The sequence below is a fragment of the Ochotona princeps genome, chromosome X (genome assembly GCF_030435755.1).
Source record: "Ochotona princeps isolate mOchPri1 chromosome X, mOchPri1.hap1, whole genome shotgun sequence".
In the NCBI taxonomy this organism is placed as follows: Eukaryota; Metazoa; Chordata; class Mammalia; order Lagomorpha; family Ochotonidae; genus Ochotona; species Ochotona princeps.
Window position 1 is genome coordinate 62,289,304 of NC_080865.1, and position 27,778 is coordinate 62,317,081.

The 27,778-nt window shown below is 35.5% G+C and overlaps 1 protein-coding gene across 5 annotated transcripts in view; it reads left to right on the top strand.

The window, feature by feature from the left end:
- Nucleotides 1-27,778, top strand: part of DIAPH2 (diaphanous related formin 2) — an 859,995-nt gene that overhangs the window by 253,456 nt on the left and 578,761 nt on the right. For all 5 annotated transcript variants that reach the window (XM_058659086.1, XM_058659087.1, XM_058659088.1 and 2 more), the window contains one exon: nt 1,977-2,091. In XM_058659086.1, coding sequence (XP_058515069.1) covers nt 1,977-2,091 — 115 coding nt within the window. The remainder of the gene's footprint in view (nt 1-1,976; nt 2,092-27,778) is intronic.

Genomic DNA, 27,778 nt, shown 5'->3' on the forward strand with positions numbered 1-27,778 from the left:
GTAGTGTAGTAAGAAAGATTTGAAATACATCAACAAATGAAAGATGATTCTTACTTTGTATCTTCATTTTTTTTCTGGTTGGGTCTTGTAATTTTAGTTATTTTTGGTTTTAGAGAATGATTTTTTTGTTGTATTTTTAACTTTTAAGTAGTATGAAATATGTGGCAGTATTCAGCAGTGATGTGACCAAATTTTTATGTACATGAAAATATTTATTTTCCTATTACCAAATAAAATCTTTATTGTTATAAGAAGTTATTATAAGTATCTGCTTTGTCTTCATTCTCCAGGAACTATTCTTCTAGTTGAAATACTTGTCCCTATACCACCAATTTGGTGAAATGGCTCTTCCAAGAATATACACACTATACTATCAGGCTTTAGGTAGTGAAATGGTTCACCAAATAGATATTTAATTATTTTTTTAAATGCCAATCACATACTTTTGCTTTACTTATAAGAGTAAATGAGTATTAAATTATGCTAAATGAAGTTTATTTTAATTAGGCCCATTCTACCACAATGGTGGATTCAGAAGATGTTGGACCACTTATCTATATGTGTAAATGTAATGATATGTTTTCTATTCAGTAACTGTGTAATGGTATACATATATGAACCTTTATGATCAATGGAAACTGCACAGTCTAGGGGCTGCAGGTGTGGCATAGTGGGCTAAGCTGTGACCTGTAAAGCCAGCATTTCATGTGGCCTTTGGCTGTAGTTCCAGATGCTCCACTTCCAGTCCAACTCCCTGCTAATTGTGGCTGGGAAAGCAGTGGGAGACAGTGTAGGTTCTTGTTCTGGTCCCACTTGAGAGATCTGAAAGTAGCTCCTGGCGGCTGGTCTCAGCCTAGCTCAGCCCTGAATATTGCGACCATTCGGGAAGACACCATAAAAGATTCTGTCTCTCTCTCTCTCTCTCTCTCTCTCTCTCTCTCTCTCTCTCTCTCTCATAACCAAGTCTTTCAAATAACTGAAAATAAATCTTAAGCCAAGTCACAACTCTAATCTAGGCTTTATGTGTAGTGGTTAAGAGCCCGATTCTCTGGAGCTAGAATCCCTTAGCTTAAATCCCAAGGCTACCTTTTACTTATTTGGACAGCTACTTTTTCTAAGACATAATTTTCTTGTCCTTAGCCAGCAGATAATACTAAACTTTGTATGAAAGGAGCATCCTGAGGAATGGATAAATTAATATTCACAGATCAATTAAAATAATGCCTCTAAATAGCAGGAGATATGTAACTGTTAACTGCAAATATAGTTGATATTTTAACCTAATTAGAAAATATTAGAAATTCCCTTTTATGAGTCTCATTTTCCCCGTTTGCAAAAATTTTCCTGCCAAAATATTGTATGAGAGTTGAAGGAAAATTTTAGTAAGTTATTTTTAAGTCTCCTATCAGTAGAAGAAATTTTAAAATTTGTTGGGCACACTGCAATGGCTCAGTGGCTAAATCCTTACCTTGCAAGTGCGGGGATCTCATATCGGCACCAGTTTGCATCCTGGCTGCTCCACTTCCCATCCAGCTCCCTGTTTGTGGTCTGGGAAAGAGGTACAGGATGGCCCAAAGCCTTGGGACACTGTCCCCATGTGGGAGACCAGGAAGAAGCTCCTGGTGGCTATCTTCAGATTGGCTCAGCTCCAGTCACTGCAGCTACTTGGGGAGTGCACCATCTGATGGTAAATCTTTCTCTCTGTGTCTTCTCTCTGTAAACCTGTGGCTTTCCAATAGAAAATGTGATTTTCTGTGTATCCTGTTGCTATTGTATATCTTTTGTTCACACTAATAGAATCATGAGAATTTCAAAATGAATATTTACTTTAGAAATGTTATTTTGATAGATGGTAAAATTGATTTAGCAGGTAAATGAATAATGGAACTGTCATTCAACTATGTTGAAAGTTAATTCTTTGGAAAATTAAATGTAAGTAATAATTTAGAAACTAATCTTTGTTATTTTTGCTTCAGATTGAGCCCAAAGAATTATCTGAGAATTGTTTCTGGTTAAAAGTTAAAGAAGACAAGTTTGAGAATCCAGATCTCTTTGCAAAATTGGCACTGAACTTTGCTACCCAGATAAAAGGTACATTTTATTTTGTTAATAAATTCAAGACTCTCGTTTATTTATTCTAGTAATTGGCTAACAATATTCAGTAATGTATTTTTGTGTAAATTTCTCACACTAGCAAGGGCCAAGATAAACATGCTATCATAATTCATCAAATAACTAAGTTTCTTCTTTAAATTTTACTTTGTATACATGGCCATGTGAAATATAAATTATTTTCATGTTGTGATGTGAATTATATTATATAAAACTGTCATTTTTACTCAGAATCAGGGGCTATCAATTTATTGATTTGTGGTGTAAGAGAAAATAATATAACAAAACTTCGGTGGTTCAAACCATTTTGCGAAATTGGATTAAGATTTTTACTCTATTACTTAAACCATCTTTGCCATTAAATTTTTGTCGCTTATTAGTTTGGTGTCCTAGAAGTTTTACTGTTTTTGCTATAAGTAGATATTTTGGTGAATATAAAATATGGTACGTAATAAGTGCAGTGTATTGATTTCATAATGAAGTATCTAGCTTATCATTAGGTACTTCTTGTGAATTTCACATGTGATTTTGATACTATGCATTAGTATTATCTTATGTGTAATGATTTTGTTTTGTGTGTTTTTGCTATTTTATTTCAATGTGAGATTTTCAGGAATTATTGAAGAAGTGATTCAGGTAAACATAGACATTTTTGTGACTGAATGAGTCCTTACATTTAAAATATATTCTATACTTTCATACCATTGTAACTGGAGCTTTTACTGTTCATTTGTCTAATTTGTCACAACATGTCCTAGATCCTAGAAATTGAGAAAACGTGTTTTGCAAGATTCAGAGAATGAGAGAGAAAGAGAGAGACAGAGAGATGAAAATTATTCCTTAGAGAGAAGGAGAGAGATGAAAATTATTCCTTTCCAGCTATTTATCATGTCTTGTACACTGGAAGTACTTGTGTTCTGTTTATTATTTCTTAAAAATTGAAGTGCACATGCAGAACAAAATCTGAGTTGGTCACTATAGAATTGTGTATGGCATTTAAAAAAATCTTACTATTGAAATAAATCTTACTCCTTGAAACAGAGCTTACTACTTGAAGCAAACAGTGATGTGACCAAGTTCAGTTGTAAGGATTTCTTAATGATTCTGGAAATTACTATTTATTCTACTTACTTTTGAAATGGCATAATTGCTTATAGTGAACTGTTCATGTAGTTACAAAAAGATACACAGTTGAAAATCAATCACCTTCCAATCTCAGAATCGCAGCTTCTTCCATAGGGAAAAACATTATTATTAATTTCCCACATTACCTCCTAGTGCTAGTGTGTGTCTCCAGAAGTGTTCATTAGGTTTTTTTTATTTTTGTCATTTGCACTAATTGGAAATTATCCTATAGGAGCTTGTGTATATCTGGTGGGTTCTTTCACACATACCTCATATAATTTTTGATGGAGACATTCTTAATTCATTTAACTGAATTGTGTTATTAATGAATATTTAGTTTAGTCAAGGCTTCTGCTCTTTCAAGAAGTGTGGTGATAAATCTTACTTTTCTGCCTTATATATCTATGTGTATATATGTGGAGTTATTTGTACTTTCAATTCTAGAATTGAGTTTTCTTGATAAAATGTTGTATACATTTAGAATTTTCAGACATTTTTAAATTGCCTTCCAAAAATTGTATATCAACGTATAATGTGACCAAGAATGTATATGAGCATGGGCTGAACACTCTAATTTAGATATCTGACCCTTTTGAACACTAACATGATACCACAAGTAGAAAATATAATACTTCCATGATCTGTCATGTTAGAACACAGGTACACTAAAAATATTGCATAAAACACCCTTAAATTATGTTTAAGTCATATTTATGTGCATAAATGAATTTCATCTTTAGACTTTGATCCTACTTGCCCAATATTTTATATATGCAAGTAGTCCAAAATTTGGAAAACTCTAAAATCTAAAACACATCTGTCCACAAGCATTTCAGACACTTTGCCTGTCCCAGTGGTGAAAATGATAATCTAGTGTGGGTGTTTAGCTTGGTAGTTAAATGCTGTAAAGATGCCCGTTCCTGCCAACATAGTGTCTGAGTTCTTCATAGAGCCCCAGCTCCTGATTCCAGCTTGCCCCTATTGTGGAACTTGACAGGCAGCAGTGACGATTTAAATATTCCAGTTCCTCTCACGTCTGTGGGACCTCTATGGGTTCTCAGTTCCAGGCTTCTATGCAACCCCGTCCACGCCTGCTAGAACATGAACCAGTAATTGGGAGGTATCCATCCCCATTTTCCTATCACTGTTCGTCAAATAAAAGCATGTAAAAGTTGTAAAAGAAAATAAGAATGTTAGTGATATTGTATACTTTACTTTTTAAATTAAGATTAGCAGCTTTTATTCTATTTACAATCAATTTTAATTTTCTTTTGCTTTCTATTTTATTTTTAATTTTATGATACAAATCCATAGTCTCTGGGAGTTCCCTTATCCCCTCCCCAAACTCGCTCCCCCCAACTGATTTCTAACTGCAAATAAACCTGGCATATGACCCAGCTATCCTGCTCCTAGGAATATATCCAAAGGAAATGATTTCTGCCTATGAGAAAGGAATCTGCAATCCTATATTTACACAGCCCAATCTACAATAGCAAAGACATGGAAACAACTGAGATGCTTGTTCAAAGAAAAGTGAATAAAGAAACTGTGGTACATCTACTCCATGGAATACTATGCAGCCACTAAAAAGAATTAAATTCTACCACTTGCATCCAACTGCTCCCAAATATAGACAATCATGCTTAGTGAAATAAGTCAATGACAAAAGGGCAGATGCCATTTGTTCTCTCTGATATAAGGCAACCTTCATTCAATTATAAGATCCATAGCCCTTTCAATATTGTTTCTGTTGCAATCCATGGATTTTATATTTTTATTTATATTTTAAGTTCTTAAAAATAGTATTTTTCTTATTAAATTCTTCACTGACTCATATATCACACAGTAGCACCATTTTTTCCAAGATTTTTTTTGCTTTTTTTTCATTTTTTCATTGACACATTGGTTATTCAGCAGCATGATATTTAACTCCATGATGTTGTAAATTTTTCGATTTTATTCCAGTTGTTGATTTTGTTTTATGGCTTTTCATTTAATCGAATGTATATTAACTGTGTAATAGAAACTATCTTATCCAGATATGAAAGTACAATGCAATATGCATCTCTATATGCAAATCAAAGATGTACTCCCAATGAAACTGTTGGATATATCTTGACCATAGGATGCTGGACTATCTACAATTGTGCATGCCTGCAATGTCAGGATGCATTTAAATAACAGAATGACGGACTTATGACTTCTTATGAAGGACTATACTATTGTGATAGTATGGGTGAAATCAATTTTAGGTTTTTTTTTTGTGAACTCCACCATTCACTTCTTTGCATATTTGCTGCTGAGAAGTTGCTGTTTAAAATGAATATAAAAATAATAAATTTGTTTGGAAGGCAGCATAGCTGAGCGTGTGGCCGACATACACAGAGGAGTCTTCCATCTGCAGGTTCACTGCTCAAATGGCTGTAACAGCCAGATCTGCTACATGCTGTAATCATCAGCAAAGATTCCGATGTACGTCTTCCACATTGGTGGTAGGGACACAACCACATGGTCCACCTCCTGCTGCTTTCCCAGTTGCAGTGCTAGGGAGTTTGTTTGGAAGCACAGTAGCCAGAATGCCAGTGTACTCAGATATTGGATTATGCATCACAGCACCAGACCTGATTAGTTACCGTTTTTTTTTTTTTTTTAAGATTTATTTTAGTTTAGTTTTTTTACAAAGTCAGATATGCAAAGAGGAGGAGAGATAGAGAGGAAGATCTTCTGTCCGATGTTTCACTCCCCAGCGACCACAACGGCCAGAGCTGTGCTGAACCGAAGCCAGGAGCCAGGAACTTCCTGCAGGTCTCCCACATGGGTACAGGGTCCCAAAGCTTTGGGCCATTCTCGACTTCTCTCCCAGGCCACAAGCAGGGAGCTGGATGGGAAGGGGAGCTGGTGTGATTAGAACCAGCACCCATATGGGATCCCAGCATGTTCAAGGCGAGGACTTTAGCTGCTAGGCTACGCCGCCGGGCCCCCTTTTTTCAGTGATTCCTTAAAGAGCATTTATTTTATAAAGGTTTGCAATTAGTGTGAGCATTAGAAGTGATTTCAAGTTATTTTATAAAGCTGTGGACAGAGAGGTAAGTATAAGATAACTTGAAGTAGAGAATTTCTAAAGGTTGTGTGGCAGAATAGGGACAAATAAGACGGAACAGAGTTTTATATCCTTCCGTTCTGGCTGTGATACTCGAAACCTCAGAGAGTAACTTTTCTCATTCAAGGGAATAAGTTGATGTTTATCTAGTAAACAGTAGGTATTTAATATTAAATCCCTTTCCATTTCATTTTGCCTGATGTTAGTGTGTGTGGGTGTGTGCATGTGTGAAAATTCTGCTTTTGCTTTAGTTATTGGCACTTAATATAACTGCTAATTCAGCAAGAGAATTTCCTGCCTTTTTATGCAACACTATAGAGCTAATCAGTTACAATGAAGCAATTCTTGTTGCAGCTGCCAAAAGCTAATCAACCCAAGGTAAAAGCAAACAGAAATCATCTAAAGGTACTCAAGTGCTCACTGATGTTGAATGCTGTGTTTCCTTTCCTTTGTTACTCTGAGTTTTCTCAGTGATATTGCTTGTACTTTACTAATTTTGAATATTCAAGTGTAAATCATGATACAGGCACCTTTTAGTACCGTTATTTCTTAAGGTTTATTTCTGAAAGAACACGTAATGGATCAGTCAGGCCTCATAGTAGATGCCATACCTGCATAGACATGCATGGCATATCCAGAATTCATTACAATGATCCAAAACTGCCCATTTGTTTAAAATTCAGTAACTATTTGTTGATCTTCCTATTCTAGCTTAAGTCCCTTGTCATTAGGCCCCGTGTCCCAGAACATTTGAGAGCTTCCCCCTATTACAAGAATAATGGAAAATTCTTATCTCTGTTCTCAGTAAATGCACTGTAAAGCATTACTACTCTGTGTTTTGAGATAATATTTATGAATTGAAGGTAACTTAGCTTTGCTAAATAGGGACTTTAAAATAATTGAGTCCTGAGATTTAAAATATTTAAATATGTAAACATTTAATATGTACATCACAAAATTATATATTCTGTGTGTCTCAATCTTAGCAATTTAGAGGTAATTTATTTAAAGATTTTTTTAATTGGAAAGTCAGATTCACAAAGAGAAGGAGAGATTGAAATATTTCCTTCTGCTGGTTCACTTCCCAAGTGGCCGCAGTGGCCAGAGCTGTGCCAATCTAAAGCCAAGGGCCAGGAGCTTTTCTCTGAGTCTCCCATGTGGGTCCAGAGTCCTAAAGGCTTTGGGCTTTCCTTGAATGCTTTGCCCGGCCACAGACAGGGACCTGGAAGGGAAGAGGAGCAGCAGGGATACGAACTGGCACCCATATAGGATCCCGGCACATTCAAGGTGAGGACTTTAGCCACTTCGTTACCATCTAGAGACAATTATTTTTAAAAACATTAATTTATTTGATTAGCAAGCATGACAGACTGAGAGGTAAAGACATCTTTAATATACTGTTTCCCTCCCCGAATGGCTTCACTTGCTGAGATAGGGCCAAGCTGAAGCCTCAGGAGACAGCAATCCCATTGGGTGTCCCATATTGGTGCAGGGGCCCTATTGCTTAGGCCATGTCCTGCTTTCCCACATACATAAGCAGGACGCTTGTTAGGAAGCAAAGCTGTTGGGAACTTGAACCAGCACTCAGATATGGAGTGCTGTCATCACAGTACTTAGCTTACTTTACCACAATGCATGTATTTTAATGTTGCATTATATCTGTTTTGTGAGACATTCAATCTCTCATTTCATTTAGTTTAAATTTGTAATATAATTGCTCTGTTCAATGTACTATTCTGACTGAGAGGGGCAAAGATGAATGTGGACTTATCTGTATATCAGATAACTTATAGTGGAGCATGAGAGGTAGAGAAATGTATAGTATATTTAGTCAAATTATAGTAAATTCTAGAATACTTTTAAGAAAATGGTGGGAACACATAATGGAAATTACTTGTGTTGAGGCTGAAGCTAAATAATGAGAACTCAACCTCAATCTCCAACATGGAATATCAGGAACCCAGTTACTTCAGCCATAACCGTCTGCCTTTGAGAGTCTACATTGGCAAAAAAGTTGGAGTTAGGACCTGGAGGCCTCGTGTAGAACCCAGTTACGAGGCCAAATGTCCACTTCAAATATGAACTGCTGCTTGTCACCTCTAAAGTTTCTTTTAGTTCCCAATTGCTACAACATTTAGAGTCTCCTTATAAGCAGTAATGAAGCATCATACAAAATACATTTGAAAAAATTCGGATTAATGAAATATATATATACACACACACACTATATATGTGTGTATGTGTGTGTGTGTGTGTAGCAAGAGAGAAAAATACAAGATGGCATCTGGAGAAGACCCTGTTAATAAACTTGAATATGTATCATAAATATTGCTGTTGGAATTTGTCTATGTATTCTTCCTTTAGTTTATTGGTCAATTTGGTATTTGAGTATCCATAACTGTCAAAGATATAGTAATAGCATTATTTGCCTCTAAAATCCATAGTAATTGTTGATAAATAATATCCTATATAAATTATACTAATTATGGGTAGTACTAACTAAATTTGAAATAATAATAAAATGTGTAGCTTAGAGCTGCTAATTCTAATTAGAATTTCTAGGGTTCTCTAGAGGCTTCAGGAATAACAAAGTTAGAGTGTGGAAATTGTAAGCAATTTCTCTGTTTTTAATGTTTCTTGGAGGGAATATAAGAAATAAACTTAAGAGGTTAATAAAATTGAGCTTCTTCAATAATATATTTCTGCTATGCAATTTAGTTTTAGTAATAGAAAATTGAGGTATTATAAATATTTAAAATATATTAGTGTCATTTTGCATTACTTAAAAATTGGCCATCATTTAAAAATTATGGTGAATGTGTGTGTGCATGAAAACACTTTCCTCTAGGACTGTATTTTAAATTGTAGTTTTTAGTTGTAGTATAAACTTGCTGCTTTTGAAGATACGCACCCATGCTTGGTTACTTGATATAGTCTTCTATATTTAAAAAAGTAATGAAAAGACAATTTTGTTAAAATATAATTTATCTGTGTCTTCATAAGATAGAAATTCTTGAAAGTGACTGAGATGTCAGTTCCAGACTGTATACCCCTTTTACCATACATGCTAATGTGGGCTGAGACAGCCAATATTCTAATAGTTCATCATCTTATTTTGTCAGCATGTATTCTTCTATAGTATTAGCTTTAAAATATGAAGGATAATAGAGAAGGAGCATTTCTGTCACAGAGCACACTAATAGCATTGCTACTGATCTTAGTCTGTTGGGTTGTAGATACCAGGACTGGGTACTTTATAAACACCAGAGATTTCACCCAGTTCTCGAACCCAGGAAATCAATGATCAGGTCACCAGTCGATTTGGTTTCTTGTTAAGGCTTGCTTTCTGATATATGCAGGTATCTTCTCATTGTATCCTCATATGATAGAAGGAGCTAGTTAATGTTTGGGGGGCCTCTTTTATATGGGACAAATCTCATTCATGAGGGCTCCACCTTCATGAACTGATCACCCTCAAAGGCTCTACCTCCCAAATCAGCCCTTGGAAGGTTAGATTTCAACATGTAAATTTTTTATAGAGACTTAAATATTTAATCCATTGCAATCTTTGCATACAGTTTCATCATTTTTGCTATATCCCAAGTCTTTTTTGTATACATAGATAAACTTACTACTTTTTTCTTTCACCTTGCCAAAGATACTTTTCGGGGTCAGCATTTTATGTGTTTCAAATTATAATAACTTGTACACATAGATTTATTTTGAACTGGCATTTTGTAGCACCGGAGAATGCCCTGATTTATGTAAAAGAGGAAGACATTTTTAAAATCATTAAATATGTACCATTTTTTACACATATAATTCACCATTGTAGGGAGAAGTTGAAAGAAAATTTTCTGGCTCTTAACCAAGTAAGCTTTAAAATGACTTCCTTTTTTGATGTGGTATGGTGATTGTGTTACCTGTATTAACACCTTTGCCACAATGATTGCTACTACTCCTCTTAATAGCAGTTATAATAACAACCTAATTATTAAACATTCAGTATATCCCCCAAACTGCAATATATAGTTTAAATTTATATTTCATTAAAACTCCTTTTAGCACAGAATACTCTTTTTATTGTTTTGTAGGTAAATAGACAGAGACTATGTGAGATTAATCAAGTTATATAGCTAATAAATGGGAAAACTGCAGTTTGAACCCAGATTTATGTTTAGTTGTCCTAGTTTGTACCAGTGATTTTTCATGACTTTTATGGCTCTAGTAACTATTGTGTTTGGCTGCATAGTTAATCTTTTGCTTTTCATACAGTTAATGATAGTCCCACACATTTACTTGTAAAATGTATAAATCAGTTTACCCTAGCCCTGAAGACAGTTTCTTAAAGGACAAACCAATGCTGTGTAGTCGTAGGTTTGCTAAACCATATAAGTTTGTGCTTTCTGTGACTAAGGCAGTTTTAGACATTATCTGTGTGGAATTTGTGAGTTGTAATGCACTGTTATAACTTTACATCTCTCTTTAAAATTGTGAATGAATGAAGTAGGTCTTCAGGTAATTAGATGTTGAGTAATGATATATTTTACATTTATGTATTTGAAATGCAAAGAGACAGAGAGGGAGGGAGAGGGAACATACAATAGACAGAAAGAAAAAGATAAGTTCCATCAGTTGTTTCACTCCCCAGATAGCCGCAGCAGCCAATTTGAGTCAGATGAAAGCCAGGAGCCAAGAACTCCATTCTTGTTTTTCTCATGGATGGCAGGGAGCCCTATATTTGGGCCAACTACTACTGAATTTCCAGGCAGGTTAGAGAGCTTGATCATGAGCCAAACAGTCCGGACTCGAATGGCACTTGGATATGAAGAGCCAGTGTAGTAAGTGGTTGTTTAACTTCATATGCCACAACATGAGCCCCAGAAATGATATAATGATAAATGTGAGATGCAGAAAGTAATGAAATGAGTTTTTCATGTAAACTCTTTGTTGGTTGCCTTTATAACATTATAGGCAAACTTGTGTTGTTTTAATGTGGTATTTCTTAGCTTTGTGTTGGTAAGACTTCCTCTTTTCACTTTAGTGATTTTTGCTGATAAATATATAGAATAAACATTTTAGCAGGAGTTCCACTGATACTATTAAAAAATCACATAGATCCTCATTTATTTTGAAATCATTGTTTTAGGTAACTTAGAGTTTTATTGACAAATATATATTATTTATATTGAAATACAGTAAAAATGTTAACACTGCTAAAGAATACTGCAAAGGGATGTTCTTTGTCATAATTGTAATGTTAATGTCTGCTAAACCAGTTTTAGACTATATCTTGAAAAATATAAGAAGTAAGAATAGATTTCCCCAATTTAACAAATATGCTCAGTTTAGAGAAGTTCAAATCTAGTGACTATTTTGAAGCATTAAATATAAGTAATTTCTTTCAACATTTATCCTTGTTAGTGAATAAACCAAACATTTTAATAGTTTATTTATTGTTATAATAGTTTATGGTTATAAAATTAATGTTATAAATTTCCTTTAAGTCGAATCTGTTCTTGTCACCATTATTTTCATCTTTATAATAATAAGTCATTAATTTGAAACAATGTCAATGTCTTTTAATGTAAGTGTGTCAATTGAGTGAACTAAGTGTAGTTTTTAGGTGCCCTCCAAATATATGTAAGGTAGAAGAATCAACAAATCCATTATTATAGCTTACAGATCTCTTTTCTATTTCATTTCCTACTTCTAAGACTATAATTACACTTGAAAGCATTGATATTTTGTGTATGATTACCATGTAAAACCGTTTTAACTTTTCTTATTGACGTGGGTTTCTAATCATCAACAGCTGATTATCCCCAAGTTTGGCTTATTAGTAGGACACACATTCATTTCCAAATAGTTTCAGGAATCTTGACAGATCTCAACTGTGTCCTTTATTTAATGTTTCCTCACAAGGCTGAAAATGCAGTATCGCCAGGGTTGTGGCCTCATCTGATGGCTTGATAGTGGAAAGATTTGCTTATAAATTCCCCTGTGTAGTTATTGATGGGACTCACTTCCTCCTGTGCTTTTGTACTGATGGCCACCATCCTTTTTGACCATTCTTTACCCTCATTTCCTTACGTGTAGGCCTCTGAGTAGGGCAGCTTACAAATGGCTGTTTACTTCATCAAATAATACAATCGAAGAAAGATTAGAACATAATAGCAATAAGAAAATGACAATGTTTAGAAGTCTATGTTCATCATAACAAACAAACAAACAAACAAAAGAAACAGGTTGATCCCTCATATACATACAGGATGGAGATTACTCAAAGACACAGATAGCAACTGGCAGAAATCATTAGGGAATTGTTTAGAAGTTACCTACCACATGGATATACATAGTTTGTTTCTTACTTATTGCAACTGCTATTGTATGTCTGTATAACTTCAGAATAGTCTTAGTTGGTGTTTCTGCCTTTGTTTCTGTTCTGTTGTGACCATGACACGATATTGAACATTTCACTAACTGTCCATTTTCTTCAGGAGGACACTGAAACTCCTTCTCTTGTATGTCAAGGTCACTTAACGTTTCACTTTCCCTAAATTAGAGTGAGCTCCTTTGCTGTTGCATTTGAGATTTACCAGTTTCTACAGCTTTCCTCTGAACTCACTTCCCTCAGTTTTTCTTTTGGCCTCTCCTTGTGGTTGCCATTTCCATAAGAATTCACCCATTTCAGTATATTTTCATTTTTACTCACCTGTGTTTCACCTTAGACACTGATGTTTTTGCAATCAAGAAGTATTTCTGTTTTGTTTAGTTTTCCTATCATGTACCACATCATCTAATAAATACAGGCATGTGTAATGATTCACAACGGATTTACAGCTGTGTATATTTGTTTTCATGGTAACAATGTAAATAACAAACTATGCGTAGTAGTCACATAATAGAAACTGAAATTCTGTTAGTTTCTAGCAATTAATTCAGTTACTCATACTCTCATGCGTATACTTACACACACACATATACTGAGAGAGAGAGAGAGAGAGAGAGAGAGAGAGAGAGAAATACGTGCATAAAGTAGTTGGTGAAATTGCCCTGTAACCCATGCATTAAGAAGCATCGTTCTAGCCATTTTGCAGATCAACAAAGTGAACTGGAAAAAAATCGAGCTGATTTCATAGCCTCAATGCTTCACTACTCTGCTAGGCTAAGTAAATGCACAATAACATGAACGTAGGAGATAGCAACACAGAGGAGAGAGATATTTCAATCATTGGTTCACTCCCCAAATGGCTGCAATGACCAGAGCTGTGTGGTTCCACAGCTTTTAGTATTAAACACTGCTTTGCTGTCTTTCTTTGTGTTGTATCTGTGCCCAATTAAAGACCTACTATCAGACAGCTCTGTTGAAGACCTTTTTTCTTACTCACAAAAAAGCTATTTATGTGAATGCTTGCTCTTTAAAGTAGATTATGCTTGCTTACCCAGTTGTACAGAGCTTAGGTATAGTACTAATACATTTCTATTACTTGGATTCAATAAAAATGTAAAGCTAGCTGAATGAATCAGTTTGCCTACAGAATGGTTTGCAGTATGTTGAAACATGCCTTGTGTTATAAAACTAACATAGATTGGATGACAATATGCTGAAGTTGCTAGGCACCCTGGCTTAAGTTTCTTATGCATGTACTGTCTACCTTTGGTTTACGCATGCACAATGTCAATACTTGTCCAATGTTTCCCTGAATTCCAAGCACTGTTTCCTTATGTCTGTTGTCATCTGTAGGTACTAGCTTAAGGATCACAATTTTTTATTTAAATTGATTTAGCGGCCCGGCGCCGTGGCCTAGCAGCTAAAGTCCTCGCCTTGAACGCCCCGGGATCCCATATGGGCGCCGGTTCTAATCCCGGCAGCTCCACTTCTCATCCAGCTCCCTGATTGTGGCCTGGGAAAGCAGTCGAGGATGGCCGAAAGTTTTGGGACCCTGCACCCGCGTGGGAGACCTGGAAGAGGTTCCTGGTTCCTGGCATCGGTTCAGCGCAGCACCGGCTGTTGCAGCTCACTTGGGGAGTGAATCATCAGATGGAAGATCTTCCTCTCTGTCTCTCCTCTCTGTATATCTGACTTTGTAATAAAATAAATAAATCTTTAAAAAAATTGATTTAGCAAGAACCCAGGAAAAAATGTAAGGCATTCAAATTGCAAATATAATTATTTTGAAATATCAGTAGTTCTTCCATTAGAATGGTTTACTGCGCCTGGCTTCATGTGATAAGAACAGACTGATAACATGCTCCTGGCAATGTGTGATGATAATGTGTTGTTGCCTAGCATGTAATTGCTTTTACTAGAAGGCAACAAAAGTGACTACTCTGTGACATGTGATGCTATTAAGATATTTGTAATTTTCTTTCAAGAGAGAGGCTGGCGTGATTAGGTATTCTTTCTTCCATTAACAGCAATAATAAAGATGCTATCATCACTTTCATCAATTAAACTTACTTTTTGCTCTTGTGGTATCAGATCACATCCTTGTTAATTATTGGTATTTTGATTCTATTTCACATACTTTTGTTTCTTCAGTGCTAATAATTAAAGAATTTAATACATGATTACATTGTCAAATGCTAGGTTTATGTGTACAATGGATCATAATATGGTCCTAAAGTCTTTGTAATATAGTTCATAAGACATTCAAAGTATTAATAATGGTATGTCACAATCCATTTCATGACATAATTTTAAAAATTCAAAAGATTATACGATTTTTTAAGTGTAAGACAGGAGTTTGAAATACAAATCTATTTTTGAGTATTTCATGCAAGGATGTTATTTAGCTAAGGGATATCCCCTAAACATTTTTTTATCCTTTTGCAAAAAGACTTGCAATAAGCCATATTATTTTATTACTATTATTTGAAAGGCAGAGTCATGGTGGGGGTGCACAGAGGAGAGAGATATTTCAATCATTGGCTCACTCCCCAAATGGCTGCAATGACCAGAGCTGTGTGAGCTAGAAGTCCAGAATCCGAAGTTTCATCTGGGTCTCCCAGGTAGGTGCCAAACACTTGGACCATCCTATGCTGCTTTCCCAGCCACATTAGCATGGACTTGGATTGCAAACAGAGTGGCCAGGACATAAACTGGTGCCTAGATGGAATGCCAGGCATTGTAGACAGTGGCTTAACCCATCATAACACTGGCCCCATGAGCCATATTTTTGTTTCAATGGAATTATATCTACCATAGGATATAATTATGGAATTAAAGAATTATAGAATTTTCATATAAATTATTTTCTCTGCTAATACTGGTGGTCATCCTTATTTAATGACAGTGTTACATACTGTCATTAATAGGGAACAGTGCTATTTTGATTTTTAGTAGTATTCTTTAAACTGATATTTTTTCCCCATTTTTGGATACTACTTCCTATGACCATTGACACTCATTTATGACAAGGGGCTATGGATAAAATTTGTATCTATAGCACAGAACAAAACTAACTGACCTAGTATGTGTTGAATACATTGACTCTGTGTTTTGATTTGGTAATCGAATAAATTGAAACAGTTGACTATCAGTCGTAGATACATATAATGATGAAGATAGCTAGAGTTGCATTCAGTTCCAAGCAGCCTTGTGAACTTAGTAGTGCTTGTTTACTGTAGTGTTCTTAAATTTTTTTTTAGTATTGAAGGCCACTGAAAGTCTATTTTAAATTTAGTACATCCACAGATAAAAGTATGACAGTATAGAATTGTTCTCATTATTGAAAATATATTTTAAATTTTGGACCTTCCAAGACAAACCTATAACAATATATAATTGATCTTATTTTTTAAACCAAGATGAGCCAACAGTTCATTTGTTCTTTTCAGTGACATAACTGAGTGTTCTTAAACTGAAGTATATTAAGAGATGGTGACTTACACACAGTTTTTAATTTTTTAGTATTATAATATTATGTTATCACTTTTATAGTTTTACTGAGAGTGTATATAATCTCATGCCCTTAGAGACCTTGAAGTTATCAGTTAGTATTATCAATGATTTCAGATTTAATAATATCTTTGGAAACACCATTACCAATTTTCTTGCACACATTATATTTATACTTCAATGTTTTTTGTATTATATCATACTTGCTTGAGAATTATTATTAATAGATCAGCTTAATTAGAATAGGACCTAATTTGAAGCTAATAAAATCAAAGTTTTATGAATCCACTCTAACTTTTATGAATTTTGTAAATGGTCATACATGGGTAATATTTTTAAAAATGATTCAATTATGTGAGCTATGTAGCTGATTTCTATTTACTGGAGAGGAACAAGTATTTTGAACTTTAGAGGAATGCATAGAAGGCAAAGGCGGTTAAATATTTTTATAACATGTTTTGCTTTTATTTTGCTTTCTTTATTTACCTCAGCAAAATTTGCGTTCTCCTAGAGTATAAACATGAAGCAAATCAAACGATAAGGCCAAATCTTTAGGATTTTTTTTAATCATCTGAAAATTTTGTAGCAGAGAAAAAATGGTGGCTCTAGGCCTCTGGAAAGTTTTCTGTATAAGCTTATTCTCTGGCCATAACTTTCTTTTGGGCCATACATTACAGGAAACCCCCTATCTTTTGTTGAATTTCTCCATGGTGATAAGAATTCCTATGGGCATGTACCATTTTGAGCCTTACGTTTCATGGCTCTCTTTGTATAGATTTTCTTATTTCCACATCTCTATTATGTGTGTCTTGTAGAACAAGTGATATTGTTGTTCAGGTTTGTATACCAGAGGATTGATGTGGTTAGAATTTCAATAAATATGTATAATGTGAATTGATTTGTGTAATCTGCTCAGCTAACTTTGGTTTATGGCCACAATCCTGGCTAATTATTGAGGGTAGTCCCTGGTCCCTGGGCACTCAGCAACTGCAAACTGGGAATGTACAAATGAACTGGAAAGTTACTATTCTCTATAGCAGAATAGATCATGTGAAAGGAAAGGGATGGATTAATAAAGAACTTCTTATGTACCACGTTTCTCAGATAGATAGAGATATAGATATAGATACAGATCTTAGGATGCATGTATACCATATCAGAGTACTTGAAGTTGAGTCCTGCCTCTACTGCTCATGTAGTCTTCTCATAATGTACACGCTGAGATGTGGCAGGTTAGGTTTCAAGCACATGAGCCCCTCCCACCCACATGGCGGAAGGAGATTCTGACTCCTGGCTTCAGCTTGGCACAGCGTGATTATGAGGTGATGGATAGGAGATTTTTTTCCTGTCACTTTGCATTTCAAATTTTCAAATAACTAAGAAGCTTATGGGAATGGGAATAAAATGGTACATAAATTTCACTTAAGCTTCCACAACAGGTGTTTTTATTGACCTTTGAGGACCTCTCATATGTATGAATTTTAGGATTTTCTGATGAATAGAATCTTACTTTTTATTCCATTTTATGACCTTTTTGAAGTACTCTGTTGTATCATGGAAGCCACTATTCTATTACGTTGGTCTGATAGATGCTCCAGGATGTCTAGAGTTTCCTTGTTAGCCAGCATAGGTATGACAAGAATTAAGATTCTGGAAAAGTGAGAAAATGTGGCTGTGGGAATATTTCCAAATTGTTACTTTTCCTTCCTTTGTGTTTCTGAGCAGTGTTATCCATTCTTAGTATGTAAGTGTACTTATCCTAGGGTTAAATATTGATGGGAATATTTGGTATTTGGGAAGAACACGTAAAATTCTTAAAAGAAATTGCAATTGGTATTTTAACCTCTGTAATTATATATTCTTAGTGAAAAGTATTTTTATTATTTGCTTTTTTAAAGATTTTTTTGAAAGGCAGATTTACAGACAGAAGGACAGAGATAATGAGAGCTGTCCTTCATCTGCTGGTTCACTCCCCTTGTATAAGGCTGCAATGGCCATTACTGACCTGACATGAAGCCAGGAGTCAATAGCTTCTTCCAGGTCTCCCAGTGCATATAGGGTCCCAAGACTTTGGTGCATCCTCTACTGCTTTCCCATGCCATAAGCATGGAGCAGGATTCTAAATGGTTCAGCCAGGATATGACTGGCTACCATTTGGGATACTAGTACTGCAGGTGGAGGATTAGCTTGTTAAGCGCCATGCTGACCCCAAAAAGTGTTTTATTTTTGAGATAAGATTTCTTTATTTTTTTGAAAGTCAGAGAGACAGAAAAAAAAAAAAAAAGAGGGAAAGATACAAAGTGATCTTCCCCTCTGCTGGTTTATTTTTCAAACGCCTGCAATAGCTAGGACCTAGACAGATCAAAGGTAAAAGCCTGGTTGTCAGTCAAGGACTTATGCATGGATGGCAGGGACCTAATTACTGAAGTGATCACCTACTGCCTCCCAGGATATATCGTAGCAAGAAGTTAGAAATGGGAGCAGCAGAATGGTACTTGATGTCAGACATTCTGGTATGTTATGAAGTTTCCCAGATGGGATCTTAAATACTGGGTCAATTCCTGGCCTTGAGAAAAGTGAAATGTTTGGACCTATTGATGTTCAGGTACTGGGAGTTACATTTTTCTTTATGAGCGTTAAGAAATGATGACCAGCATGCTGACTGATTTGCTATAGAAATGAGAGAACAGCATTATTCTATCAGTTCTTCTAGGCTTCCATTGAGGCTATCCTCCTTTTCTTATTTGCTCATCCAACAAATATAAATTGAATTTCTATGATATGCCATATACTTCTTGTTTTTACAGAATGCTTATTGTTTGATTAGGCTCCTGACCCAACCAATGAGTATCTAAATTCTTAGTAGTAGAAACATGATTTATTTATATTGTTTTGTCATACTGGCATTCTTATGTTTCTAGGCTTTAGACCCAGTTACTTTCGTAGAATCAAGCTTAACTATTTCTTTTTATTCCCTTATATAATCTCATATAATCCAAATGGTGTGTTATTGTTCTGATTTAGACATCCGTAAACTGTTTTGTAGTAACTGAACTATTGTATATCAACAGAGGAAGTGTTTTCCTGAAACCTTCTAGTAAGTTATTCCTTTTTTCTTTCCTGGTCTATTTGCATCTGAGTCTTCTCACTGCCTGTGAAAACTCAGTCTTATCAGAAAGGGCCAGTGAATTGGGGGGTTGACCGACATTTTGAATTTTGGCAATCAAAGTGGAGAAGAAACTTGTTTCCAGTAAAAGAAAAAGTAAGATAGTGATAAAGACTGTCCAGATTCCTATATTGTACTTTTGGTCTTACTTGGTATTTGATATATATAGATTGGTAATTGAATTTTCTGTAAAGAAACTGTGTTTTCTCAGAAATGCATTCATTTTCAAGAAGTATGCAATAAACAATGCTTCTAGAAAGTACAGATCCCTTAATTGTAATGAGTCAGTTCATTCTTTTGTTCATTCTTGTATTCATAGATATATAACAAATCTGTGCTGTACCAGATGCTAGCCTAGGCCTAAAAGAATATAGGTGTAATTTAGGCAGATGGGATCCCACGTTTTATTTTAGAATTTACTCTCCAACCAAAAAGATATCATTATAAAAATACACTTAAATTACTGCAAACTTCAGATAATGCTAGCTATTCTAAAGAACATAAAAGTTAGTAATATGATGGAGGATTACTTGGGTGAAAGATTAAGTGTAATGGTTAAGAAAGTGATTTTGAAATATTTGAAGTTGATAGTTTATTTCGCTTTTTGTATTTGTTATTGCTATTTATTTCCATGTTACAGTTTTGTTGTTGTAAGTTTTCCTACTCCACCTTCTCTTCCTCCCTCCTCATTCTCTCCCACCATGATCCCCCCATATTATTGCATTAGTATAGTCCTTCAGCAGCAGTCACAGCTCCAGCATTCTTCAATCTAAGTGTATCGTGGCATTGTAGCTATAGGAAATGTTAGAAATTCTAGTATTCTATTCATATGGTAAATTTGCTTCATCTGGAGTCATTTCATTCTGAGTGAAGATACGTACTCCAAAGTATCTTCACTTCTAGATATGCTAGTCCACATTATACAGTTCATCTATGAGAATATTGGTATATAGATGTTTACCTGTATAGCTATTTTTAAATTTTGCATGAAGGGTGGCTTATATCAGAGATAACATAGGACATTTGTCCTTTAGGGATTAAATGTTTTTCAGTGAACATAATGATCTTCACTTGGGACCCTTCCTGTATTTTGTCTCCCCTTTCTTTGTCCCTGTTGGTAAAGTTCTCAGTTGTTATTTCATTGACTGTATCTCTTAATCCAGCTTCTCTTTCCCTGAATTCAGGAACTCCCATAATCCTTATGATAGCACTTATTTCTCCTACTTTTTTCTTAACTTTTTCAGTTCTTCTTACAGCTTTCTATTTCAGTATTTTCACATGAGATGTCTTCCAGTTCTGAATTTCCTTCTTCTGCCTAACTCCTATTATTATTGAGGGTTTCTGTTTAATTTTCACTTTTCTGTATTCTTCATTTCTAATAATTCAGTTTTATTTTGTTTTAATGTTGGTATGTCTTGTATAACATATTACTTAAATTCCTAGAACTCCTGAATGTGCTTGTTCTTGTCTTTAAGGTGGTTTTTGATTATTTTTTTAAAATCATTTTCTGGTTGATCCTCAATATTTTTCTCAGTTAACTCTGAGGTTGAAATAGTCTTTTGTGCCTTTATGGGCAAGGCATCTACAACCTCATTCATTGAGGTTTTGTCTCTTCTCTAATCCTTGGACATTGCAACTCAGATTAGCAGATTCTTCTCCTGGGGCTGAGTATTAAGCTATGTTAGCCACAGGTTTCCAGATTGAATATGCTGATCCTGTTCAATGCCAGGTCTCTGTGTCATTGTGCCACTGCCTCAGTGAGTTTTAGTCGTGGGCTCCTGTGCTACTCTTCACAGCCAGAGATCCTAGGTCAGCAGTCTCTGCCCCTTGTCATCCCATGTTGTGTCCTCACTGTTATCTCCTCAGCCTTTCTGCTGTTCACAGTTCCAATAATACCTGAGATTAAAGAGACATTAGCTGTGACTTTAAACTAGATCACAGAATTTTCAACAGCACCCAAACAGTTTTTTTTCCTCTTGGTGAAAACTGCTGGCAGTTAAGTCTGGGGACAACTCACACTTATCTTAGATGGAACCCATGGGATGCCAAGTCAGTATTATTTTCCCTGTGGGAGCAGTACAATGTGTTGAGAAGCAAGTAAATCATACTCTGCCTTAGAGCATACACAGCTGGCTATGGTCCTCCCAACCCAGGGGTTTTACCCTAGAACTAAAAACAATGCCCGTTGTAACTCTGGTGGGAGTGTGAGCTGTGAAATCCTCCCCATTTCCACCACTGTCTTATATAGCTGTGCCACTCTGCATTGACTCATGGTAGGTTTAGTAAAAAATCAGCAGGGCCTGCTTGATTCACCTCCTGCTTTCTCAAAGGTCACGTCTTCCTGGAACTTGACCACTGGTAGAGCTCTGATCACTGTTGGGGTATCTGTTTCCTACAGCAGGAGTCCATTGTCTGCTGTTTCCAATACCATGGGTTTCCAGGTGTCTGTCTACTGTTGCCCTTCCATTCCTATTTCCCAGGATTGCTCTCTCTCTGCTTTCCCCCCACTATTCTTCTCTGTCTAATATGTCTTCACCCAATCACACTGTCTTGCTGTCTCTGAACTTGGGTATTTGAAGATCAAGGTGTAGTGATTTTCTGCTTTCAAATAAAATCAAAGATACAGTGATTTCATCTCTACTTTCAAACAAAAAGTGGAATTCCAATGAAACTGTTAAATGTATCTAGACAGTAGGATGCTGGATTTTCTGCCATTGTCTGTGCCTACAATCTCATAATGCACCTAAAAATCAGAATGGTCGGCTTGTGATTGTTGCGTACACTGTGCTATTGTAACAATATATGAGAAACAGTGATGGAGGAGGGAAAACAGGAGGGTGGAAGAAGAAATCCTTGAGCCTATGGAACTGTATCATGAAAATTAAAAACTTCAAAAAAATCCAAAAATCAGGTTTTCAGATGCAAAAGCCAACAGTAAATTTTGAGGAGTTGGATACAGGCCATAAAACAAACAAACAAAGAAACATTACAGCCAGTCAAAATCTCTTATAGCATTGTGAATTGAGCCAAATAGAGTACAGTTCAGTAAATATATTCTAACTATCGAATCAGAAGAGACTAAGGGGGATATTGTTGACAGAGAAAATTTTCTGATGAATAAAACAATGTAATAATTGATAGAAAACATCTTGGAAAAGTGTTGTATCATAGCTTGTTATGCTGACATCTTGTATCTCAGTCTCTGTTCGAAAGTCTTAACTTGACTGCATTCTAGCTTCCTTCTGACATACATCCTTTGAGGCAGCAGGTACAACCTTGGGTCTTTGGGAGTACTTGGGAGATAGAATTCTGGGCACCTGGATTTGACCTCGTCCAGTTCTGGCTGTGTAAGGTATTTGTAGAGTGAAACAAATGAAATATTTCTCTCTGTATCCCTCTCTTCTCTTACCTCTGTCATTTGTTTCAAAGCAAATTTGTCGTTAAAATTTCTTAAAAATTTTTTTAAGTAGAAGTTCAAACTCTCTCAGGATACACTATGCTGATACATTTTCAAAATAAATGCACTGCAGCTTGAATTCGTTCAGTGTCGATACACAGAAATGAACTGCTCATTGTTTAGCATTAACCTTTGCTTCAATTCTAAGGGTTTGGCTCTCTTGATTTTTCTGTAAAGACAACCTTTACGTTTTTCTTTGTACTTAACTATCTGGTTAAATGAATATTGCATATCTGAGCATTTCTTTTGATTTAATCTAGTCTGAGGTTATACTCTATACTGATCATGATTTAATTAAAATTGAACCATTTTGTTCTGGTGGAGAGATGATTTAATTCACATTCCAACTAAATCTGTGATCTAAGAAGTATCTTTACATCCTTTATGTGTGAGGAGCACTAAAAGTGTACTGATGTAAGTCTGTGCTGTTAAAAAGAAATGATACTTGTTCAGAAGAAGTGTTTGTTATTTCTTTTGTTTCTTCTACTAAATGGCTTAAGTTGCTATTTTTCATATAGAAACGATAACTTTGATCCAGGATATTTTAATAAGGTCATGCATTATCTTATAGATGTTGAAAGTACATGCAGAGTTTAACTACTGGGAAATTGCCAGCATGGATTATACATATGGACCAAAGCTCTTATGTATAAAATGTGAAGTGTTTTTCTTTTGGCTAAATTATTACTTATGGTAGATCAGTAAGGGTCCTTGTACACATTTCTTGGAGCACTAATAGAATAGTACTACAGAGTGAATGGGATTAGGAAAGTAATTGTGATTGTTGATTATTTCCTCATCTTTTATTGCCCAGAAAACTCAGTTTCAAATCCAAATTCTCAGTGGATAGACTTGACTTTCCAGCTTTATCCAGGACAACTGAAGTATATTCAACTGTAATATTTCCTTCATTCCAGTTTGGTAGAGTGGCATCTTAGAGCCATTATAATAACTTCATTTGTAGAGCTGTTTGGGAATTACAATCAAGAAGATGATATGGCTTCTCTGTATGGTACTCTTTTCAAACAGCATTCTAGCAGGAAGCATATTGTGATTGACTTTTGCTAGCTTTCAACTAGTGTAGCTTAGTTTATTTGATTAGCAAATGCCAAAGAAATGATTTTGGAAGGCCTCTGGGTAGTACCTAAAAAAGTTTAACACCATGTGTTAGTCATCTGTTCTCCCTTCTGTTTGTGGTGTTTGTCACTCCACATTTTGAATTTGACAAATGTAAAAAGAATCACACAATTTTAGCAGTTGAATTTTCTTTTTCACTCTTCTGCAATTTGTGTCATGGTAAAGGAAAGGAAGTACTGATTCAGAAATTTCTGTATAGGCTTACAAATATATGTTGAAGTGCGACCAGCATTATTTCAGTGTTTTATACATGGTAAGTTTCACATTTGGTATTCCTCTTTTTGCTGGTTTGCTCTCCAAATGTTTTTTTTTTTAAGATTTATTTATTTTTATTACAAAGTCAGATATACAGAGAGGAGGAGAGACAGAGAGGAACATCTTCCGTCCGATGGTTCACTCCCCAAGTGAGCCGCAACAGTCGGTGCTGTGCCGATCCGATGCCGGGAACCAGGAACTTCCTCTTGGTCTCCCACGCGGGTGCAGGGTCCCAAAGCTTTGGGCTGTCCTCAACTGCTTTCCCAGGCCACAAGCAGGGAGTTGGATGGGAAGAGGAGCTGCCGGGATTAGAACCGGCACTCATATGGGATCCTGGCATGCAAGGTGAGGACTTTAGCTGCTAGGCCACGGCGCCGGGCCCTTGCTCCCCAAATGTTAATAATGGTTTGGGCTAGCCAACACCAGCCTGGAACTGAAAACTCAATCTAAGCCCCCCCAGTGGGTGGCAAGAATCTAAACACTTGTGGCATAATCACTGTTTCTGAGTCTGTAGAGCTAAAAGCTAGAATAAGGAGTAGAACCTAGACACTTTAGTGTGGATCCTGGTGGCTTAACCTATATCTTAACTGGACCAAATGCCCATGTTCATGTTTTTAAATGTATGTCTCTGGTTTACATTTCTGCATAAAATCTCAGGTTATTTGTACTGCTATTTCTTTTCTTTTTCTAATTTGCACATAAATGTCACCCAATTAGGAGACAGCCTTGACAAACTGTGCTGTAGGTAGCTGCTATACCTGGCTGTGTGTCCTTCACGGCTTAGCCTCTCCTCAAAGGGTTTTCTGCAACACATTCTGCTCTGTGCTGCTCTACTCTTTTCTCTTCTGCGTCTGCCTTTTCTGACTTGCAGAAAGGTAATTACACTGTGTTTAATTATGTCTCTGGAGAATAAGAGTAAGGTTAACCTAAAGAGTTGCATTTACTATCACTATTTTGACAAAATCTCTGGAATATGGAATGTATTTCAGCATTCTGTTATTTCTCCCTATCTCTTACTACATATTTTTTCATCTTTAGAAAACATACTTTTGGCAGATTTTTTGTTTCTAAAACTTTGTTATTTATATATATGGAGCAAATTTCAAGTATTTCATATATACAATTTTAGGAGCATAATGATACTTCCAATCCTCTCTCCCAACCTCCCTCCTCTTCCTTTCCGAATTTTCTTTTAGTTATTTACAATTATGTAGTTTCAGTTCAGTTTATACTAACAAGCTTAACCCTCCACTAAATAAAAAATTCAATAAGTTATAAATTGAGAGACATGGTGACAAAAAGAGGTGGTTAAACAGGCATAACAAACCCCTGTGTTGGTTTACTACACAATTCCTGTCACGGTCAGGGCTGGATGAGAGCAGGAGTGGAGAATTGAATGCAGGTCTCCCACATGGGTTGCAGGAATCCAATTAATTTATCCATTAGTGCAGCTTCTTAGAGTCTGTATCAATGGGAAACTGGAGTCAGGAACTAAAGCCAGATATCAAATGTTCCAGTTAGTGATGTGGATTTTTTACCTGGTGTATGAGCCCATAGAACAAATGGCCCATAGATCTACACCCTAAGTTTTCATAATTTCTGAAGTTTACAATAGCAGTTTATAGTTCATAGATATATACTTCATAAGTACAGGCAGTGTCCTTGGTGTGCATGTTGCTTGGCTGCTGTGTAACCTAAAATGTTAATGTGAGTATAAGGAGGTTGGGTCCATTTGGCCCCTTTAAAGTCAGAAGATTATTAATAGTATAATTTCTACTGGTTGCTTGGCATTAAACCTCAATACAATTATCAAGGGATGGTTAAATAGCAGTGATGAAACCAAGATAATAAAAAGCACATAGCAGAAAGGGGTATGTTCTATCTCATTTTAACACAAACCATATTATCAGCTACATTCCTTTTGACACTTTGATGTTTGATACCAATTGAAAGTATTTAGGAAGGAGATCTAGACAAGAATTTCCCTGACAAAGAATCAGAAATGAGTGATACTTTACAACAATGAGCATAATATATCTCAAAATAGCATGTTCCTTTCTGTTTGAAACTACAGACACAGTGTAGGATGAACTGCCCGTCTTCTACATGTGCCTTTCTGAAAGAAAAATTTTCTTATTACTTTTATTTAAGGTTTTGTGAATGTTTTTGTTATTAGACAATCTTATTTTTCTTTGCATTTTGTATATACATAGTAATGCATTTTGTCATGATAGCTGAGTCTAGTTCAGGGAGTAGGATAGATCAGTGGACATAGGTAGAATTAACAAAGACTTACTTGAAATATAATGTAAGGAGAGATTATTGAAACTGTTTCTAGGTAGGAAATCAGGAAAGTATACAAACTTGTTTCTATTTAAAAGAATTTTGAAAAGCAGATTTTGAGTGGTACTTGTCCTGACTTTACTTGGTAATGACTGATGCTCATATTGTGACTTCTTCCATGCTCATCTACAAGACATAATGCAGTTATTCTTGTCCTTAACAATAACTCTGTTAGGTCATCTTCATTTTCAGTAAGGTTTGGTGGAATTTACATACAAAACTGGAATGACTGTTACATGGACAACATGTGAAACACATTTTTTTCGTAAAATAATTGAATCACAAACTTTAAGAAAATATGTGCAAAACCTGAGTATCTTACTTCAGAAATGATGCTTGACACTAATATGAAAAGATTTTTGCTGTGATCCTCTAGGTTGTGGTCCATGATTATACAAAAAGGAAGACACTTCCTGTAATAGGTTTATGTGAGAAAAAGGGCAATAAGCCAATATTGTTGTTTACAGGAGAGTTTTGTGTTTCAGGGTACCATGTTATGTGCAGTTGTGAATATGAAGGTGAATTAGATGTGTTTTTTTAAATTAAGAATTTATTAAAAAGAGATACAAATGTTAAATACATTTTGTAAAGTTGCAAGAAAATATAGAAAATTAGAGAATAATTCAAGATGCGTTAAAAGTTTTAGAGAAATGGGCTTGGTGGCATGGCCTGGTGGCTGAGGTCCTCGCCTTGATCCCATGTGGCTGCTGGTTCTAATCCCGGCAGCTCCACTTCCTCTCTGTCTCTCCTCCTCTCAGTATGTCTGACTTTGTAATGAAAATAAAATAAATCTTTAAAAAAAGTTTTAGAGAAAATAATATTTGCATTGAGATTTGATTTTTCTTCCAAAAGTAATGACAATTCAAAACAGAAGAAATTGCATTAACAAGAGAAAGCATGATAAAACATCACATGGTTGGGAGTAAAGCTTAAAATGTTTAGTTGAAGAATGTCAGATGAAGGACTGGGGGAGATGGAAAGACAAATTGCAATCTCCTGGTAAAGGACCTTTTCACTATAACCTGTGGGCAAACTTCAATGCATTCTTAATTAGGAGTTTGTAATAGTATGATTTAGAATTATCACTTTCCATTGTAAAGTTTAGAATTACTGGTAGTATGCATAGGACACTTTACAATAATTGCCCAATTGAGAGATTTTAATGACTTCAACTAAGGC